The sequence below is a fragment of the Stylophora pistillata genome, chromosome 12 (assembly GCF_964205215.1).
Source record: "Stylophora pistillata chromosome 12, jaStyPist1.2, whole genome shotgun sequence".
Lineage (NCBI taxonomy): Eukaryota > Metazoa > Cnidaria > Anthozoa > Scleractinia > Pocilloporidae > Stylophora > Stylophora pistillata.
This window is the reverse complement of record NC_142530.1, coordinates 19,999,739-20,021,706: the sequence shown is the minus strand read 5'-3', so window position 1 is coordinate 20,021,706 and position 21,968 is coordinate 19,999,739. Positions and strand designations below refer to the sequence as shown.

Here is a 21,968-nt window from a genome sequence, read left to right as displayed (position 1 = left end):
CCTGAGGTTGTCCGAAACTACTACTCCTAACAGCTTTGCGGACGAGACAACTTCGATTTGCTTATCATTGATAATGACATGATACATAGAACTTCCCGATCTAGAGAAATGATATCCTCAGTTCTTTACATTTAGACTCGTTGAGTCGGAAACCATTAGCTTCCGACTGTCGTACGAGTTCGTCTACGCGTAACTGCATGTAGCTCGTCTTGTTCTTCGATACTGATTCAACAAGAGTGCTGTCATCAACGTATTTCCAAAGTTTTGTGTCAGCAACAGAAAGATCATTTATCATGATAAGGAACAGCCAGGGGACTAGTTTTGTTCCCTGTGGCACCCCTGCAGGAACAGCTTCCCACTCCGAGAAGCAATCGCGGCTCAGTTTTATCCTTTGCTTACGGTCCATTAAACACGAAGGCGCGCTATAAAAGGGGCTTTAGGTCCCACTAGATCATTTGTCAATCAACCTTCGTGTGATGTACAACTCTTAGAGTCAAGTCAGCTTGAGCTACAGCTACTCCAAAGCAGTGAACAGCGTGCGCATTCCTCAAAATTGTTCGATTTCTTCATCACAATACAAGAATTTTTGAGATTTGTATTTCCTTTCTCCAATGGAGACTGTCTTTATTTGTGGCGGTAAATTTGAGATCGAAGTAGGTGGTTCGCACGTTACCTCATGCCACCATGCTGGTGGAAGTAAACAATAGATATCTCATTAGCTCCTTTTGTTCCTCTACCAGCATTTGAATTTGACCCGCACACGTCAACGGTGAGTGACAAATGAGCCTAGGTCTTCCCAGGTTGCGTCTACGTGTTATTTTGGTAGATCTATAGTTTTGATCTTTTATTTTTAGTGTGCTTGAACTTTGCTAAGTTCGTGGATTTCCTTCTTACCGTGCGAGACATTTTAATCGCTTGTTGTGGTTGGGAATTCGGTGTCCCCCAACACGAGTTTGTAGGATCAATGTCGTCGCTCTCCTCTGCACTCTTTCAATCTCAGTTTTAAGGGATATTTGCGACGGGGACCAAACTTGCCCTGCATAGGACAACTGCAATTTCACAAGTGCCAGATAGAGTGTGCGCCTGACTGACAGATCAGTCAGTAGTGGGGATGTGCGTTTCAGAAGCCCAAGGAGCCTGTTGGCCTTGCTGATGATAATGTGAACATGTTGGTCCCAAGAGAGGGTACGTGTGGCAGTGACCCCGACATCTTTCTCAATGGTGACACGCTCAAGCTGAACTTGGTTGAGGTGATAGTTGTATGTTAGGGGACTCTTTTTACGGGATTGGACTTGTGCCAGACCGACCTCCTAGAAACACTTTGTGGTAGCTCCAAAATTTTTTGGGTTGTCTTTGAAAGACTTCTCAATTTGTTCTAAGTACTTTCGATGTTTGGAATAATTAGTTTCATAGGTGGTCATGTTTGGGTTGGTAAAACTGACCTTGAGTTTTACTCACACTGAAGATCTTGTTTGTGCGCGTGATTCTCGTGCGCAGCTCGTTCATTGGCGTTTAATTGGTTCCTTAGTGCTCGCCAAGTAGTTCGGAGCGAGCCACCCAATTTCCCCCTTTGCAAAACAACGAATGCACTGTGGAAACTCCCACGGTCAGCTAACCCAAACATGTCTGTGATTTTTGCATTTAATGCGTGGGCACTCCTTGCTAGAAGTAGAAAAAAAATAGCAGAAGAAAAGTAGCAGCAGTAGTAGAAGAAGGAGACCCGAAACGTTGTCATAGGAAAGAATAAAAAGAGAGAAGAGTCCAGAGTCTCAGTACTTCTCGTGAAAAGCCAAGCGAGTGGTAAACAACCCCCAACAATAGCCCATTTCCGAATTACCCTTGGCCTCATTTTGAAAATGAGTCCTGGTGCTCATCCTTTCATATGATAATAAGTTTTCATTCACCTGCAAATTAAACTCATTTTCACAACAATGGTTGAGCACCAGGCCTCGTTTTGAAAAAGAGGCCAAGGGTAATTCGGAAATGGGCTTTGTAAACTCTCTTTGGGTAAGGAAAGATAGTTAGAAAATATATAGCATATCATAATCGAAAGATGGAAAAACTGTGAAAAAAATACATATATACCAAGACTACTATACTGTTGATAGGGTGTTGCTTAGCTTTGCGTCTCCGGTGATGAACATGTATAGATTGTTCTCACAGAGTCCGGCGCTCTAACCAATTCAGCTAAGCGGGAGGCGGTTCCCATGATCTCAATGAGTGATTCAGCAGTCTTACTGTCAGGAGAAATTAGATGCTGGTCAAGATATCAGCGAGATATTTATTTCCTTTGGTATCTTAATTTAATTCCTAGTTTTTATAACAGAAAAAAAAAACGTTCCTTCTGCACAGTCTGTTATCAATACTATAATTATAAAACTGCAGTCCTATTTACAAGCTTATTTATCAATCACTGTGACTTCAACACTCCATTTTGGAAGAAACCGATGGAAGATGGAGAAAACATTAGAGGAATAAATGACACACTTCCATCTGACCAACACTGCAAGAACAAACAGACCAAAAGTAATTGATATACAATTGTCCCAAGTCTACAGACTACAGTTTCGTAAATTTCGTAGATGTCCATTGGCCTTACACAGAACTTTTTCAAGCGTTATGTTCATATCTTTCCACTTATAGTGCAGCAGTTTAAAGAAAAGGGAACTCAATTTTGCGCGTGTAAAATGCATTCTCTATTGTGGAATGATATGGTCATTGTTTATTTGAAAGGGCAAGGTATTTGCAATAAAAGCTGGTGGACCCGATGTCCGTCGATCGTCTTGTGTTTCTCATGGTTATGTTTGTTTGTTCATCTTCGTGGTCCTGTCACCTTTACTTGTTAACTTCACCCAGAGCCCTGATATTTAGTTCTGTACTGGGTCATTTCTAGAGTTAACCTCACTCTCAAAGAGGCTATATCCACTAACGAATTGAATCTGATTCTAGAAAATTGTCAGGAAAGTTAAAGAAAATGTTGTAAGAGAGGCCAGCGCAATGGACCAGTTTCCGGCATAGCAACATCTCGGGTTCCTTCATGCTAACAAAACTACGACATGCTCCTGTACATGAATTCAGCTAAATGTTTGGACCACCCTGATAACTTACACCCTTTTTAAACTTTTCGTACACAATCTCGACTTACAACAGTCAGAAGAGCTCCCTTCTTGAAGTCTTGCTGAAAAGTAATAATTTGTGGAACTGTTTCAGGAGGTCCCCTAACAAAGCCACTGCAACAAAAAACAAGAACAATTGATTTGTGTAATCTTATTTATTTATTTATTTATTTGTGTAATCTTATTGGCGGAAGTCGCCCTGAGAAGGACAGTTATCGGTAGAGTCCGCTGACATTTCAAAAGCCTTAGCAGACGTCACCATCAGAGTCGAAACAGGTACATACAAAAAAATTAATGGGTGAAGTCAAGGTCAGTTACAATATAAAACCGTGAAAAGTTCTTTTCAAATAGTTCTAAAAAATTAGGATTCATAAAATCTCTCCAGATAGTTTCATACACCACACCATAGTAACTATGACCACACGTAGGCCAAACTCGCGTAATGAGCCTCGTACAATGTAAATGTGCAAATACATTTACGTTGAGCAATGGGCGAAGTGTAAAATCCTCTAGAGGGCAAAGCCGATGAACCATTTATTTCCATACAAATCCTTTCATCTCTCTCACTGCGTAACGTAAACATATTTCCATTTTTACGGAGGCTCATTACACAATCTTGGGCTTCCTGTGTATACACTGGTCACTTTATCTCTTCTCAAAATATACCGCTTCGCTCTCAGAAGATGATTAATTCCATATCCGAAATCCAACCTAAAATCGGTATTTGGATCATGGTTTGCTTTAAATTTTGGATTATTTATCCGAACAACACAATATTGATAAAAATAATGAGGCAAGTATTAAAACAATCCAGTTCAAATTTCTTTTTCAAACAGGGAAGCTTGACCAGGTTTCAACTGTAAGAGCAAATGAATGGAACCATTCGCATGTACACAGATACATGTTTCCAAGATTACTTCTTACCATGGCATGATTTCAAAGGATGGTTTCAATCTGGTTTTGAACACAGCAACTAATTCTTGAGCATGTTTTCTGTCATCTGTCGAGAAATAAATTAAATTTCCATCTAAATCAATTACTAATTGAAACATGGGGTAACGTAACTAGGGAACAGCTATCCTGAAAAGCAAATCAGATTTCAAACAAAACTTATAAAAAGATTCCTAAAATGTAAGGTCTATGTAGCTGTGTAACGTACTTTTCTGTCTACTCAGAATATGTTTCGTTTGCCAACTGGTTTGCATTCGGCCAGTTGGGATTCTTAATAATGTTATTTTCAATTTGAATTACTTGCTTCAGTTGTTTGGTGAAAAACCTGTAAACTAGCTTCTAGCTAAGTGTTTCTTTACATTAAAAACTGTTTATTTCATTATTATTATTATTATTATTATTATTATTTTATTTTTTTTTTTGCAATGAGTAAACGGAGAAGTGAGAGTTCTCATATGCAATGTGACCTTGGGATGAGAAAAGAATGCCTTTTACTGTCTGAGGCTGATTGTTTACCAAAATGGCTCTGACGTGACAACCAAACTTTGCAAATACAGCTGTTTCGAGAAAGGAGTAAGTTTATAAAGAAACTGTGGTGCTGGGTCGGTGGAGTTAACAAGGTAGTTTGGGTTTTATCAACTGAGTTGATAAAGTAAATTGGCCACAGTAAGTAGTTTCAAAGCTGACGTTTCAAGCGTTAGCCCTTCGTCCTTAAAGCTCTGGCGAAGGGCTAACGTTCGAGACGTCAGCTTTGAAATTATTTACGGTGGCCAATTTACATTATCAGCTCAGTTGATAAAACCCATATTACATTGTTTCGAGAAAGGTTGTCGCTAAAAAGGACAAAAGTAAAAGCGAACAGTCTCGAAAGGTAACCTGGGTATCTGGTATCAAACCTGCTAGCACTGTCCTTACCGTGACGTTTTACAGATTTTCCTTAAATCCTGAGGTCAAGGAACCATGACCTGAAAACTACTCACGATACCTTTCGAGTTGTCACCTGCACTTACAATAATTTTTTCGACAACCTTCCTTGAAACACCTGTGTACCTTTAAATATAATAGCCAGTCTTTCACCAAATGGGTCCCAAGCCATGGAACGCACACAGCCACCTAAAGTTACTGAGCCATCAGCATCCTCCCAAGTGTGCGGCGTCAAATCCGCGCATCGCACAGCCAGACGCGCACCTTTTGCCACAGTTGCATTATGGCGCCCGTCATCTGGATCAGATATTGAAAATTTCTCTTTATGTGCTGTCATATAAATAGAGCTGTAAGTTTTTTTTAAGTTTAACAACCATGGTCATCACCGTAAGTTAGATGTCCGGCACAGTATTTCCTTCAATTTGCTGACTTTTTACTGTTAAACTAAGACGATCAATGACTAATCACATTGAAGATTAAAACACCAGTAAACCACTGGCATTTTTCGCATCTTAATTTGAAACAACTGGTCAACAAAATATGGTAGAAGATTAAACATAAGCTACAGGACACAAAATGTATTCAGACATTACAATTCTTCTTTTCTGGACGCCAATTACAGTGGTAGTGAGTACAATTTCCAAGTAATGAAGTAATGCCATTACTTACCAATATTCTGAAACTGAAGTGAATAAAGAGCAGGTTCATCTGCCACAGCAAACACAAGAATCTTCCCATCAGGACTCCAACATGCTGCCTAAAAAAGATGATCATACACACAGTCAAGTGATTATTTCCCTAAGCATTTCATCTTCTTAACACTAACGCACAGTTTGTCTACCAATTTCTCAATTCAAAGCCATAAAGAAAGAGGTAAATCAGGGCTCAACACTAACAGTAGCCAACTAGCCACAGACTAGTAGAAATTCAGTTTTGGCTAGTGGTTTTCCATTTCTACAGGCCAGTTTGGCTAGTAAACAAACTAAAATTGTCATAACATCTAAGATGTCACTAGCCACTTGGCTAGTAAGTTGAAAAGTTAGTGTCGATCTCTGCAAATACAAAATAATTATACAAAAAAAAAATTGAGATAGGGAATCACATTTAAAAAGATTTAACCATAACTAAGTATAGACTACAGAAATTATATGGCCACAGAAATTCCAATTGATTATCAAAAACTGCAATCAAAGGTTGCATTTATTTTACTTTTTTTTCTTTGTGATTAGTCAAGAAAACTAGCCATTATTCTCAAAACTCAAAACCAAACACCCTTCCAGTGATTGAAGCCCAATTTTCCTTTACACTTTTTGATTACTTTAGTTTTGGTTTAACAACACTCAGTTTTTTAGCTTAGTTTTTTTCAGGACTACCCTTATCCACGTAATCATGCAACACTATTTAACAATTATTCGCCAAAGGCGAGGTGAATATTGTCGAATAATCCCCAATACGAAGTCGAGGGGATTATTCGACAATATTTACTGAACCTGAGGCGAATAGTTGTTTTAGTATAATTTCAGAGCTGAATAACAGAGAAATTTCTAAAATCATAACATTTTAGTAACATTTATTAACATTTTATTTTAACATTTTATATAAACCGCGTAGAGCGGTTTATATAGCTTCATATAAGGAACCGCTCGACCAATCAGATCGCTGGAAACTCTTTGCTCAGCTCTGAAATTATACTAAAGACAGTTAGTTGTCACAAATTGTTTACACCCTAATATCAGTTTGCATATTCTCCATACTGTTCTCTATACATTTCCTACGGTGCTGACAAGGAGAATTTGTTTGAAAACCACAAGAAGCTAAAGCTGATAACAATTTAACATTCCTTTAATTCAACATTTCTTTTATTCTCATAACCTTACTATGTGCTTCAGTGGTGATAGACAGAGCTGAATAATGTCAAAGGTATGTGGTCAGCAATGCAGGCTCAAGCATATGAAGAAATTAATTTGAAAATATAATGAGGAGCTAGCATTTAAAACCATGGCATTTTGTTGTTGTCAAAGACATTTCCCTATTTCCAAAGTTTTTAAGGAGAAAATTAATTTATGAAAATATACAGGGGGTGTACAAAGTTTCTGGAAGTTGTTCCGCAAAAGAAAAGCAGCAAGGAAAACAATGCCTCAAAGCAACAGAATAGAAAGTCAACAATGCGAACTACTCAAAATCCGTTTTCTGTGCCAAAACCTAGCATGTATGAATACATTTTTCAGCTCTGTTGGAGTAACAGTGTTAGGAGAAATGAGATGTAAATCACTCTGAGGTGTCAAAAGGTTAAGACTAACAATGTTGTATGTATCCAATTATTTAAAAGGTTATTTTTTATTCCCCAATGCTCAAGAGATCCTAAGTTGCAAAGAGCTTGAATTAAATACATTTTTGACCACTACAGGTTAAATATATTTACCTGACAGGCACCTGCTAAATTAGACCACTTTTCACATGTCCAAGTCTGAGTCTCCCACACTCTATTGGAAAGAAAACCACCAGTAAACACTTACATGTCTTGACTGAACATCAGTTCAAATATTAATCACAAGCAGTCAATGTTATTCTTCGAAGCTCAAGAGATGAAAGTTTAATTTATACCTAAAAGAAGCATCATATTGGAATCTACAACTGCCAGAAAAAAGTAATGCATTTAGTCACCACAATCAAGCAGGGAAAACTTGTATCTGGGCTTGATGTAATGAGCTGAATGATTGCTTTGATAACTATAACAGTTTTTTTTTTTCCAAGATGACCAGACATGTCAATTTTTATTGTTATATTTTGGCAAACAGTCTAACCTGAACAAGCTGGAGGGTGTAGCAGTAAATACATTCCTCTCATCTGGTGACCATGATGTGAGTGATACGCCCCCTCCTGCTCTATATAAGGGTGTGGCTGTCTCCAGAGCCACGTCCCACACCTGGAAATTTTCACAAGAGAAATAATTATATTACAGAACACAAAAACTTGAAAACTTGACTTTTGCCAATGCAAAAACAATCTATAAATTGGAACCCCTTTACATTCTACCATTTACAGTTGTGTTCTACAAGGATCAACTGTTTTCTGTAAGTTGTAAATTTGATAATTCTTGGGAAAAAATTATCTGACTTCTCCCTTCAACAATTTAAAGGAACACAACAGGCCAACCATCATCTACTATGTTGCCATCTTCCTACTTTTCAATTGTTCCTAAGAAGACATTTCAGCTATCACATACCATTAAATTACTGTCTGCTGGAGAACCAGACACCAACAACTGTCCACTGGGACTCCATGAGACAGTTGTAACTGGGCTGTGGCCTGGATAGGACAGATGACGCACAGAGCTACCTCCAAGTCTACACAAGGAAAAAAAAATCCAAATTCATTACTTTGCTTGGTGGAACAATTTCCTAAAATTGCAAACAGATTTGTTTACATTCAAATAGTCAAGTAATAAACAATCAATGTGCCCCCTCTAAGTGGGAGGGATATAATTATTATAATCTCAAAAAATTACATTCAAGCAATGTTTACCTTAGAATGGGTGATAATGGGTCTACAGTCCAGACAAACAAACCACTGTCACAGCCAACCACCAAACCTGATCCTGACAGAGGTCTAAATTGAAAAAAATAAAACATGATTTTAAAAGGAAAATACATGGAAACAATAATCAGAAAAATTCTCACCACACATACACACGCACATCGGTATTTCAATCTCTCTAAATATAAGCCTTTAGAGAAAACCAATTAAAAGCTTGTCATTTTCTGCTAGCTGGAGAATGAAAGAAGTGGAAAATGTTTTTCTTACACACCTGAGAGTTTGGGTGCTAGTGTGAGAGGGTTTCATCACATGGTTGGATATAATTTACAGGTTTTCTTCTTGCCATTTGTTGTTCTCAGACCTCCCCCACCCACCTTCAAGATGGGTAGTTTTAAATGCCTCAAAGTCACTATTTATATGTAGTTCTGAGAATTTCTCTCACCATCGTAAAGCCTTCATTGGACAAGCCTTTTAATATGACAGGTAGTTGTTTTAGTGTAATAGACAAATCCAAGCCCCAGATGGGACTTGAACCCACGACCATCCGTGATGTAGTCGGATGCTCTAACCACTGAGCTACTGGAGACTCTATGGTGAGCAAGGGGTCAATTTGTGGTAGTTGTTTGGTAGTAAATTTATTCAAGTTTGTTGTGGGCTGTAATCTAGGAAGCATTTTCCTGTTGTTTGCTCTGTTGTAATATTTTGATGCTTCAGGGCTGGGGGAATTATGCACTATTTTATGAGAAATTATGCACCATTTTTTCTGCGATTATGTGCCAAATTTAGCAAATTATGTACAAACTATGTAAGTTGCACAATATTGAAAGTATTGAATTTTACATAAATTTTAAATTTTTATGTAAATCCATATTAAGAAAACCTAACTATTAATAATTATTTGCCAGGATATTGCTCAACTCTCTCTTTGGCCATTACATTGTAATTTTTTTCTTTCGTTTGAAAAAACTTTCCATTTTAAACACGAAAAGAACAAAAAAGAAAGTTTCTGGAATAAATTTACCAAAATGGCACCATTTTTCTTTCGGAAGCACTGATTGGTTCTTTTTCCTCCAATCATATTGCTTGCAAGTCAACAAGTAGAGCCCAGGTCTCCGGCAGCAAAAGACAAGAGGCCTGTTCAATTTTACTTGTTTTCCTGCATGTTTGACACGATCTTTTCGATTAAAAATACAGTTTTTGCCATCAAAATTCACTACAATTTGAAAAAACTATTTTAAAAGGTTTTGAAGGTAGGAAAATTTATCTTTTAGCACACATTTTTTTCAAAATATCCAGAATTGTGCAGAAATTATGCACTTTTTACAAGATTATGCAAATTATGCGTTTGAGCTAAAATTATGCGCTTTTGCATCGGCACATAATTCCCCCCAGCCCAGATGCTACGTAATAAAGGTCAGGCTGTATGGTTAGGCTTGACATGGCTCCCAATTGTGTGTGAGAAGTGTTAAGAATACAACAAAACTGTCAGTGATTAATTTCTCCTTACAATAACAATACAATATCAAGCAGACAAGTAATGAGAATGTAGAAAAATATCAATTAGGGAATTATCATTTGATTCAATACCAAATTCTCAGAACTTGAGTTATAAGCAATGCCTGGGAGACAATATAGAGAGTTACTAAATAAAAGAAATCTTTGAGGTGAAAGAGTTAGCCCTACCTCCACGCCAGACAACTGACAGCTTTCTGTTGCTTGTGCTCTAATATAGGGACCAAATCACTGAAAAAAAAAGACAAAAAATATATTCAAATACTTTTATTCATAAGCTATCATGTTCTCTCAGATAAACACATTTAAATGAAACTTCACTTTGTAGATCAAGAGTTAACTTAATTATTTTAGCTTGGATATTCTTGCAAATTAAGATTCTTCATAAGTTACATATTATTGTTATTCACTTAGGCTGCATTATTATTGCAAACTGTTTATTTTTAATGAGTGCATTCAGTGCTGGCAAAAATTTGCAAAAATTCAATCACAATATTCTGTAATAAAATTTAATGATAATAACAATGAGAATAATAATAGGAATTTAGCAATAGACATTCCACATGTGGCTCTTCTTGTCCATTGTTTCCAAGTCAGATTGGAGTTTGGAAAGTTGATTTTTGTGGAGGGAGGAAAACCACAGGAACTAGATAAAAATCATCCAAGCAAGGAGAAGAACCAACAACAAACTCAACCCAAAATTAATGTGACATCAGGTCTGGGAATTAAACCCTGCCCACACCAGTGAGAGGCAAGTACTCTTGCCACCATTTCCTATCATTCTGTGTGAACTATCAAAGTAAGGCAATGTAAATGTCTTCACATGCAAAGCACAGGATTTTTTTAAGTTAATTATTCTTATTTTTACCTGGTATGTAGGTCTGAGTGAATTAATTCTGATTCCGCCCTTTCCCTACTTCAACTACTTATTACTTAGTAACAGACTAGAACAGAACTGGTCTGAAGTATCCTACCTTGACAATGTATAAACTCTCACTGAATCATCCTGAAAAAGAAATCAAAGAGTACTTAATAAGTTCAATGCTGCAACTGAACAGACTGAAAAAGCCAAAAAGGAGTACCACTGATACAGACACTTTTAGGAGAAAATTGTATGCAAAGAGACTTTAAAAAACACCAATTAGCATGCCAAAATGTAAAAGCCTTCCTTTGGCAGAATGTAGTTTTTCAATAAAAGCAAGCATGGGGTGGCATGGGTGACTTAATAAATTTATTTTTTGAGTACTAATGAGGATGAGAAGGCCTGGGTACCGCAGTAGAGATGTTGAGACATATTCCCCACCAAAATTGTGGACAACTGCAACATGTAAGCAGTTCAAGACCCAGATACATATTAAGCTTGATTTAAATAACATCTCAGATGGATGCAGTGGCTGCAATCTTCACAATTCATAATTTCAATTTTTCTTGCAGGATTTTTCTGTATAATTATCATTTGTAAATTTCACTCAGAAATCTGTTATACACAGCCTGAGAAAAGCAGCCATCCTTTCGCTCCCTTCGTTCCCCTTTCGCGGGGAAACGAAGGGAGCGAAAGGACAGCTGCTTTTCTCAGGCTATGTTATACATTATCTGTTACTATAATTTCAATTTCATATTCATTTTAGATGGTTCTAGTCAAGTGTCTCCTATAAGCATTGGGGATTCCCCCCCCTGCTAGATGTAATGAACACAGTAAGAAAGTCATTATTATCATTACATGCTGTAAGACCTATGAAGAAGCTTCCTTCACCAACACCTACCCTCCCTTCCCTCCCCCCCCCCCCACCAATCCTGTTGAACATTCAATCACTGCCCCTAAAAATCAATATGACCTTCAGGTCATTTCAAACAAACCTGCCAAGCCACAACAAATTTAGCAACATGAGGGTGCCAGGCGAATGCCCTGATGGAAGAGTTTTTCCTATAAAATCAATAGATTACAAGGATGACTAGAGAGTTATACACAGTGATGGCTTGCTCATATGGTATTTATTACTCTATTGGTAGCTAGTGGCACCCTCTGTATGTAGGGGTTGAACCTATATCAGAATCTCTATTTTTCCATCTAATTTTAAATCACCTGTTTTTATTAATTAACTGATCAGAAGTGATACAAGATCAATTTCTACTTATCATAATTAAAATCATTCATACTATAAATACCATACTTCCTCAAATTGAAGGATGAAGAAGGGCGCCTCCTGGTCAGCTCAATTGGTTAGAGTGCCAGATTGTGTTGTGCGGGAGGTTGAGGGTTTGAGCCCCGGCCCGACCAATACTCATGGTCTTAAAATAACTGAGGAGAATTTGCTACCGTTCTATAACATCAATGAAATGAATAGATATTCTAGTCTTCTCGGATAAGGACGAATAAATGGAGGTCCCATCTCCTGCAGGGTTTGGGGTAGGAAACATTAATTTCCCACGCACGAGATTACTGTGTGATGGATGTCCTCCCCTGGGGTGGGAAGTGTGGGGGGAGAAGGTGAGGTCGTTACATGGACTAAAGTGGCTGCCAGAGGCGCTTGATAATGCTGACGTCCGATCTCAACCTTAGTAACACTATAGACCTTAGCAATTCAGCCTATGCTGCTATTAAGGTATCGAATCATTCACTTCACTTTATAAAAAAAAGTTACAAATCACATTGCTTTAAAAATCACTTTGACCCAAATTTGATTTCAACCTTCAACACATATTCAATCTAATCCTACTTTATTTATGAATCTAACGTTTTACCAAGAAGACACACATGAAAAGACATTGATCATTTCTTCTCTGGATAGCTGAAAACAAATAAAGGGAAATTTAGGAGATTTTTCAAAAGATTTTTGCCTAATTAAAAAATTTAAATCATGGTATTAAATCTCTATTGTGAAAACATGAACATCTACAGTACTACAGGCCTTAACTCAACCAATGGGAAAAGTTTTAATTTGTAGTAATTAAACATCTACTAAATTTTTAATAGATAACTAGGTTTGGCAAATAGATACTTGCCAAAGGTTGTCATTAGACTGACATTTGGTGGTAGAAACAAGCCAGCTGTCAAACAATTTTGGGCTGGCTACTTTATGAATTGTATTCAAAGATAGAAAAATTTTAAGTATTTTACAGCAAAGTTCACAATGCAACCAGGAGGACAGTCACACATGGTCTAATATGCTACTCTGGTTCAAAGATTTAATGAATGTAACCAAGAAGTTACAATTCATAGACCCAATGTCTCAGCACTCCTGTCCTTTTCAACTGATTCTTACACCAATGTCTGGCTAAGAAAATATTACCCGGACAAACATGTCCCAGAATGCCAAAAATCACCTCTCAGAGAGTTTCGAATGTCAAATATTTTCCAGAGGGGCAAGCCCTGGAATTCCTATGAATGTGGCTTTGCAAGATGCCATGCTTGTTAGGCAAGCATAATTAAATTCAGCTGCCTCCCCAGTTCAGATCATGCATCTATTAATTTCCTAGCCACATTAACCTGCTTTCCCTAGGACCATGTATGAAAGATGATAAAATCTGGAAAACTTACATTTAAATGAGGGAAAATGTAGCCATAAAGTGATAAGAACCATCTTATAACTGCATCTGTTCCATTGCTCACATGCCAAAGCCATGATGGCACTTTGTCAAGGAAAAATATCAAACTAAATTTTCATATGAATATAAATTTTTAAGACTGATAACTAATAGTTACTTAACAAGGTTGTCAATAATTATAGGTAAGTGACTGGCACAAATTACTATCTACTCTGAAAAATGGGCCAGCTACTCCAAATGTTTTTGCTCATTTTCAGCAGTTAAAATAAATTTGAGAACCCTGCTGAAACACTTAAATTACATAATTGTAGAAGAACTTGTTATTAATGGACTTGGAGATCATGGTTGTCTCCTATGGAGTGCCATTACCACCAATATTCAGCTACTGTTTTTTTTTTTTTTTTACAAAATGGTGCTTAAGATATGAAGCCAATCATGTGTTATGCAGCTAATCAGTTTATAAAATGGTCCCTTAAAAAATATGGAGCACTTTTTATGAAGCCAATTAAGTTTTATGCAGCTAATCATTTTATAAAATGGTGCCTTAAAGTGCACCTAAACCCAAAACTTTTTTTCATTTAATGAAATAAGCTTATTTTTTGGAGTATTTCTGTGCAAAAATTAATTTGCTCAAATCTTTAATTTTCTGTGCCCAGTCAAAATACGGAAAATCAGCTGCCATCTTGCCCCACGACCAAGTTTAAAGAGGAATGGCTCTAGCGGGTATGTGACGTCAAATCGAGAACACGAAAGTCTGCATTTCGCACATTTTCACTTGTTTGGGAAGGTTGTCGTCGATATTGTCCGAAATATGCCGACTAGGTGTGTTGTATGAGGAATGTATGAAGCGCGATACCTTCTTACAAATTTCGCATGTCGCTACATCCTTCTACAATACACTTAGTTGGCATATTTTCGAACAATATCGACGACAACCTTCCCAAACAAGTGAAAATGTGTGAAATGCAGACTTTCGTGTTCTCAATTTGACGTCACATTACCTGCTAGAGCCATTCCTCTTTAAGCTCGGTAGTGGGGCAAGATGGCAGCCGATTTCCGTATTTTGATTTGAGCAAATAAAAACATTTTGCATAGAAATACTCCAAAAGATACGCTTATTTCATTACGCGAAAAAAAAAATTTGGGGTTTAGGTGCACTTTAAAAAAGATGGAGCACTTTTCATGAAGCCAAATATATTTTATGCAGCTAATTATTTTATCAAATGATTAGCTGGATAAAAGAGGCTTCATAAAAAGCACTCCATATTTTTAAGGCACCATTTTATAAAATGATTGGCTGCATAAAACATAACTGGCTTCATATCTTAAGCACCATTTTATAAAAAAAAAAGTATCTGAATGTTGGCAGTAATGGCACCCCCAAGGTCTCCTTGCATAAAAGAATAAATTTGCTGATTATCAGTAATACTTGTCCTACACATAGCAATAGTGTGCACCAACAAAAGAAAAATCTATATCTTTTATCACAATGTTTTGACAGAATTGAACATCTATAACTAGTATAATTATTATATGGCTGTGTCTCACAAGGACTGGGAACTACTGAATTCACAAATTTGATTGGCTGAAATCAATACTGAAAGCAGTCTAGATTTTCCCATCTAGACCGGCATCTAGACCGGTCTAGAAAAAAAAGGTACAAAGAATATAAAAAATTGGCATATAAGACACAGCAATATAAACAACTTATTAAACGAGCTAGGTCGGTCTGTATGGGAGAATCTTGACCTCCATCGCTGGTACAGACCTCACTGCATTCGGTCTGTACTGACAACCTCAGTCAAGATTCTCCCTTACAGACCGACCTAGTTCGGTTAATAAGAACTAAATACAATTTGTCAAACAAACTCATTTTTAGGACTAGCATACACAACACCTGAAATACTCATTACAACAAAACCCCTTTTCTTCCTCTGAACTTTCAATGATTGTACATTGTACCTTCATCCTTGCTTTTCTTGACCTCATGCAGCATTTCAGATATCCCTTTATAATGCCTGGTTGATTTAATTGCATAAAATTCCACAGATGAATATCAATCCCAAAAACAATTGAAAGGACAGTAGTTCTGTAAGGTCATATTTCAATTCTAAGGAGCTCAAATCAAAGTACAGTATATTTTATCCATAATGTCATCATCAAATAAATAGCAATTAAAACATTATAATACAACAGCCTCCTTGTTACACTGGGCACAGTGGCCTCATGGTTAGCGCGGTCGACTCCCAATCAAGTGGTGCGGGTTCAAGCCCTGGCTGGGGACATTGTGTTGTGTTCTTTGGTAAGAACACTATCACAGTGCCTCTCGTCACCCAGGTATTTAAATGCTCAGGGGGGTAACCCAGTGATGGACTAGCATCCCATCCTAGGGGAAGTAGAAATACTCCTAATTGCTTCAAGCTACAGAAACCAAAGTTAAGCACCAGCCTGATGGACCACTTGGCTTGTAAACAGACTTCACCTTTTTTCCTTGTTGTTTCATTAAATATGCTTGGATGTAATTCTATAGACTGTTATGGAATCCAATTTGTTTTTACATTATCATGTTATGTGCACTATGCAAGTGGGATGGGATCAAGCATGAGTGCAACATCATAGCAAATATGTAAGTGTAATGGTTACTGTTAATTGACTAAAGTAGATTACAATCCCTAATCTTTGGAACCAATTCCATACAAACCTCAGAATGGATTCACAAACCCCTCACCAGTACTAAGAGATGCCCACCAATGGACATCTGTTCAAAGAAGCAAACATTCTTCTGAAACTGCAGGAAGGCAGTCACCTTTATAGAACAATTTATGTTTAAGGAAATATTTTTCATTTTCTTTTTTGCCAAAGTTTTTTTTTTGTGGTATGCTGTAAAAATGTTTTAAAACATCATGCTAGTACTTACCAAACCTTAAGAAGCTTTTTAGAAATACTTTCCTCTCTCTTCACAAGTGATCCCCAATCTTGATCCATAGAACTGGACAAGTTATTTCCTGTCTTTGATCTCTCTTTATTTCCATTGATTGAAGGATACTTGATCCCCTGATGAAACACAGAAAGTTATTTTTCCTATCTCTCTAGCTGGAATCATGAAGGGTTTCTAAAATTTCAAAAATTTAATCTCAAGATCCAAAATGATTTGAATTGTATGGACCTTATGATCTTATGCATCAATCAATTCAAAGCTTTTACATCCCCACCTCCGGGTAATCCCCCAGACATTTGAACTTTTGAAGATCAACCAAGCTTTAAAACCTAGACCTTTACTTCCGAGCCACAAACTTGCAAATTAAAAGATAAAACACCTGCACTCTGCTGGAAAGACTTGACACTTTTGGTTCAAATTCCCCACCCCAGCCAGGTAAGGTTCAATTCCCAACCCCCCCCCCCCCCTGACATTAACTACAATCAAATGTCTGTCATGGGCCCTGACATTTTTATACTTATTATGAACTAATAAATTCAAAGCTTCAACACCCTTATCTGAACAAATTTGCAAAGATTACTCTATACACACATTTCTGTCCTTTTCTAGCAACTTTAAAATGCATTTTTTCAAGATCAATGCACTTTCACAGATGCCCTCTAAAATGATATTCCCAAAGATCAGCGACATAAATTTGATACCCTTGCAAAATATTAAAAACCTCTTTTATTCTAAATATAATGTACAGTTACAGATTGAAATAATGTATACTTTGGTCAAAACTGATGCATACGGTTACTTTGGTTTCGTTTCTTTGCTAAGGTTACACAAATGGTCCAATCAGTGCTACTATTATTTCATTATTAGATTCTGACCCCGTTGGATGTAACGCCATGTCATAGTGATATGGTTTACGGTCTAAAAGTGTTCATACTAGTACATGGTAGTTTTATGCAGGTCCGCATCAGCTTTATGCTGCCTTTTATTCATGACCTGCTTAAACAAATAAACCACGTACGTATGTATGTATGTATCTCAATAAAAGATATATGAAACGAACTCTACCTGTGTGGCGGGCACATATTTTGACAACTCGGCAGAGCTGTAATCCTCGGCTATCAACCTGGCATTCATTTCGCATAACGTTACCTCGCCTATTGGGGCAGGAGCTGGAAAAACGGATAATGAAGACATGTTTTAGTTTAGATGTCAGTCTCAGTTCCGCAATTCAAAGATGGCGGGAAGGTTTTTATTGACAGGCGTTCTAATAGGACGGGAGAGACTGGGTTCATTTTTAATCAAGCGCCATCGTGGGATGTTCATCATCACGAGCCAATTCCGAGTAACATTCGAAGCGATCCGAAGGAATCGTTACCGAGCGTTGAACGACTGAAGATGTTCCAAAACAAACAAATGCCGAGAGCGAGGAATATCGGGTAAAACTCGGCAAACTTTTTTGTTTCGTGTGCTGGGACTCAATAAACAGGGCAAAACTATGGCTTCGTCTCTATGGGAAGCAGGACCATATAAGAAACAGTGAATAGAAGAGAAAGAACGAGCGCTTCATTAACAAGCAAATTAATGGTAACATTAAATTAGAATGTATTTTAGGGCCTGATTACATGACCCGGGATGGCCCTGTTAGCCGGGCTGATTTCTTTTGTTTTGGTGTTCGCCAAAGCGTGCAAACAAAAGAAATCAGCTCGGCTAACCGGGCCAGCTCGGCTCATGTAATCAGGCCCTTAATTTTGCAGGTAATTTCTTATCTCTCCATTGCTTGGGGTTCATTTTAATTATTTAATAAGTTTAACTTCAGAAGAGCAGCACACTGTCGAAACCAGCATTCCGTGCTACCTCTATCTAAGAAGTGCTTAGCGTACGTCCCGTCGCTTTCTTCTTTATTTAAATTAGTCCTCAGAAGGTCCAGAAGGTGTGATGGGGATATGGCAGATATGGTCCTTGGGGAGAATTCTTGAACGAAATGCTCTTTCTGGTTCATTGGTACTGTTTCCTTGACGCCAAGAAAATGGGAAAATTGCTTTCTTCACAATTAGTTAAAGAAAATTTGGTTGACTTTTTCTTAAGCTCCTTCACTTCTGCTGTGCGTAAAAATTTAATTTCGGCGCGACTATTCAGTTTATTAGGATAATAATTGTCTCAAATTTCTTAAATGTTGAAAACATTTATTTGCTATTGTTATTGCTCATAGTATGTTATCTGAAGCTTTCAAATTGAGTTATTCTCTTCTTTTTCTTTATCTCCCTGCACAACTCGCCGCTACAGGCGAGTTGTACGTGTTCTTCTTTTAAATGTAAAAACATTAATAAAGTTTGTTTGCTTGTTTGTTTTAACTGGAACCAGAGAAATCTTGTTTCCTCCACTAATACTGCGGGTTTATTTCCAAATGTACATTCACTTGTCAACCTGCTTGTCAATAGCTCGTGACATATCAGCGAGACTCGATTTCAGAGCCAGATCAAACATAAGCATGGGAAAGGGATTGACCAATTAAACAATGCTTTGATACTTTCGTACCTGCACGATAGGCGAATAAGAGGAGGTTAAAGTGGTAGCCATGCTTCTTGAGAGACTGGTATTAAGATCAAATTAGATCCCAGTTGACACAGTTTGATGAACGGACAAGATGAACTTCTTGTTGTGAAAAGATTCCAAAGTTCTCCCAAAATGTTTAAGACATAGTAATACCTTCTTTTCAAGCAAAGGGAAAACTTTTAGAAACAATATTTAATCAGCCCTACACAAAGATGCTAAAACGGACACTGCGGTTAGAGTTGTTTTATCATCATTACTTGCATTTTTTTCGGTCTCTGGATCAGTGGACTCATGCTGACCCGGCCCTGTCGTCCATTACTGAACTAAATATAACTTCATGTATAAAGGGGGTAAGTTTCTAAAGAGACTGTGGTGCTGCGTCGGTGTGTTTAACAAGGTAATTTGGTTATATCAATTACGTTGAAATTGTAAATTAGCCACCGTAAAGAGTTAAGGCTGGTTTTCACTTGCGACGGAGTCGCAGTCGGAGACGTAATCAGAAGTGTGGAGCGATACGATCTAGTGAAAATCAAACTGACGGAGTCGGAAGCAGAACACCGATTCTGCCGATAACTCCGCCGCTTACGATCTAGTGAAAACTGCATTGTCGGAGTCGGAAGCGGAAGCGGAAGAATAAACCAATCACAATCCTCGATTCCATCTTTCCAAAATGCACAAATAGCCGTAACAAATTTAAACGTGTGAGCTTGACGGTAAAAATTACGAAACTAAAAGTTAAAATACTCGAACTGAACCTACCGAAAGTACGATTCACGATCACCAAGTCGTAGTTCGCTGACGAGGTTAGCATACTCTTCCAAGGCTGCTAGACGTCGATAGATATCACGAACGCAAAATTGCTTTCTTTTTCGAACGATATTAATTCTGCATTGTCTCTGCCTGCGCAAAATAATGATTAATAAGAGCCAAAGTTGCTCTTCGTCCGCCATGTTGTCTTTGGCGCCAAAATTTGTACTTCCGCGGGCCTGTAACCGAGCATTATGATTGATTTATTCTTCCGCTTCCGCTTCCGACTCCGACAATGCAGTTTTCACTAGATCGTAAGCGAAGGAGTCATAAGCGGAATCGGAAGAAAATGGGAACGTTCTGATTCTTCCTACTCCGATTCCGTCGAGCTTACGACTCCGCTTACGACTCCATTTTTCGATTTTCATTAGATCATAAGCGCTCTTACCACTCCGACTACGACTCCGACTCCGTCGTTAATGAAAACCATCCTATAAAAAGCTGACGCTTCGAGCGTTAGCCCTTCGTCAGGGCGAAAGGGCTAACGCTCGAAACGTTAGCTTTTTAACCCTTTATGGTGGCCAATTTACAATGTCAACTTAGTTGATATGACCAAATTACCTAAATGTAGCTTCAGTTGTCGTGTGGGAAATATTTCATGACATCTTATATGCTCTACGGCTTATCCAGAATAAGATCTGCAAGTTTGTAGATAATCCCAAGTGTATGGCAGTGCTGATGTTCGCTATGGATTTTAAAAAGGCCTTCGATTCTGTAAGCCACCAACACCTTGCTGAGAAACTCAAGAGTCTACCACTTAACTGTGAAATGTTCAGAAGGCAACCGTGGACGATACTCCTACTCTTGTAAGTTGGATCAGCGATGATCTGATCGGCCCAAAATAACGAATATGAAATGTAAAAATAGAGGCAAGACCGATACAACGTAGATAAGTAAATTTTAAGACGGAGCACTATATTTCGGCTGGCCAAACCAGCCTTCATCAGGTGCAGTGGGAATTAACAGAGAATTGGGGTGATGCTTCATAGATAGCTGTATGATGTAACAGCGGAAATATGTAAAACTAATTTGATTGACAATGAGATAACAATAAAAATAGAAATAGTGAGTAAGTAAGGTAAATTGGATAAATAACTAGAAACTAATACATTTCCTCGCGAGCGTTAAGGCCATCTGGATAAATAGTGTTGCCTCTTGAAATTAAAAAAGCTTCCCTGGCCTTACGTATCGAGTCTCTCTTGGAAAACACTTTTTCGATGGTGATTAGCTCCATGTCGTGAGCAGAGTGGTTAGGAGAGGAAATGAGTAGTTCTGCCGCTGTAGTAGGTTTAGATTTAGAGTTAGGTTTATCAATGGTACGGCGGTGTTCATTAAAACGGTCTTTTAAACGTCGTTTAGTTTCTCCTATGTATTGTAAGTAACAGCGGTTACACTGAATTAAGGAGATAAGGTTTTTAGTGTCACAGGTCAAGTGAGATTTAATGGGACGTGTTTCGCCGGTAGAAAAAAAGGTATAGTTAGTAAGACCGTCAGAGATGTAGGGGCAAGTAACGCAGTTTCTACCACAACGGAAAGAGCCGGGGGGGGGGGGAGTTAAGAATGGGAAGTGGTAGAATTAGAGGGGAGTTTGGCTGTTACTAATGTGTCGCGAAGGTTGGGGGAGCGACTGAAGGCGACAACTGGCAGTTGAGGAAAAGCTTTTTTGCAGAGGTTAGAAGACTGCAGTAGATGCCAGTGTTTTTTGATGATGTTGGAGATGTGAGGAAGCGACGGATTAAGAGTAGCTATAAATGGAATACGGTTAGGTTTTTTTACGTCTTTAGTTTGTAAGGTGAATGTGCGGGAGATGTCAGCGGCGCGTTGTATTTGTTTGGTGACGAATTTATGGTTGTAACCTCGTTTGAGAAGGTATGAGGTAAGTTCAGCGGCGCGAGTCTCAAAAGCTTTATCTGTAGAACAGATACGTCGTAGGCGGAGCGCTTTAGACTGAACGGAATGGCTTTTTTTGGTATGTAATGGATGGCAAGAAGAGTGCAATAGATACATATGTTTGTCTGTGGGTTTGGTGTAGAGGTTAGTGGAGATATTACCGTCGGTGGTTAAAGAGACACTTACGTCAAGGA

General features: G+C 38.0%; 1 protein-coding gene and 1 non-coding gene across 3 annotated transcripts; both read right to left on the bottom strand.

The window, feature by feature from the left end:
- Positions 1–2,261: 2,261 nt before the first annotated feature.
- On the bottom strand, positions 2,262–17,792 carry LOC111327551 (aladin). Of its 2 annotated transcripts, none has more exons than XM_088740935.1 (17): positions 17,590–17,792; positions 16,504–16,640; positions 15,549–15,604; positions 13,579–13,670; positions 12,783–12,829; positions 11,898–11,964; positions 11,015–11,046; positions 10,212–10,271; positions 8,517–8,600; positions 8,218–8,338; positions 7,796–7,917; positions 7,414–7,474; positions 5,661–5,748; positions 5,118–5,321; positions 4,041–4,116; positions 3,146–3,230; positions 2,262–2,503 (listed from the first exon to the last, which is right to left on the bottom strand). In XM_088740935.1, the coding sequence occupies exons 1-17, from the start codon at positions 17,716–17,718 to the stop codon at positions 2,411–2,413; spliced, it is 1,554 nt and encodes a 517-aa protein (XP_088597061.1). In that variant the 5' UTR covers positions 17,719–17,792; the 3' UTR covers positions 2,262–2,410. The 2 variants fall into 2 exon arrangements, with proteins under 2 accessions (XP_088597061.1, XP_022787495.1); XM_022931760.2 differs by having other exon boundaries at positions 5,118–5,288; positions 17,590–17,791.
- Trnac-aca (transfer RNA cysteine (anticodon ACA)) lies at positions 9,042–9,115 on the bottom strand. The gene has a single exon. It is a non-coding gene; the product is annotated as a tRNA-Cys (tRNA).
- Positions 17,793–21,968: the final 4,176 nt, after the last annotated feature.

Coding starts and splice junctions, on each gene's coding strand:
- LOC111327551 (XM_088740935.1), bottom strand. CDS start 17,718: ATGTCTTCATTATCCGTTTTTCCAGCTCCTGCCCCAATAGGCGAGGTA. Junction 5,749..7,413: donor ATTTAGCAGGTGCCTGTCAG/GTAAATATATTT, acceptor CATCTTTTTTAG/GCAGCATGTTGGAGTCCTGA. Junction 3,231..4,040: donor TCCTTTGAAATCATGCCATG/GTAAGAAGTAAT, acceptor TTTTTGTTGCAG/TGGCTTTGTTAGGGGACCTC.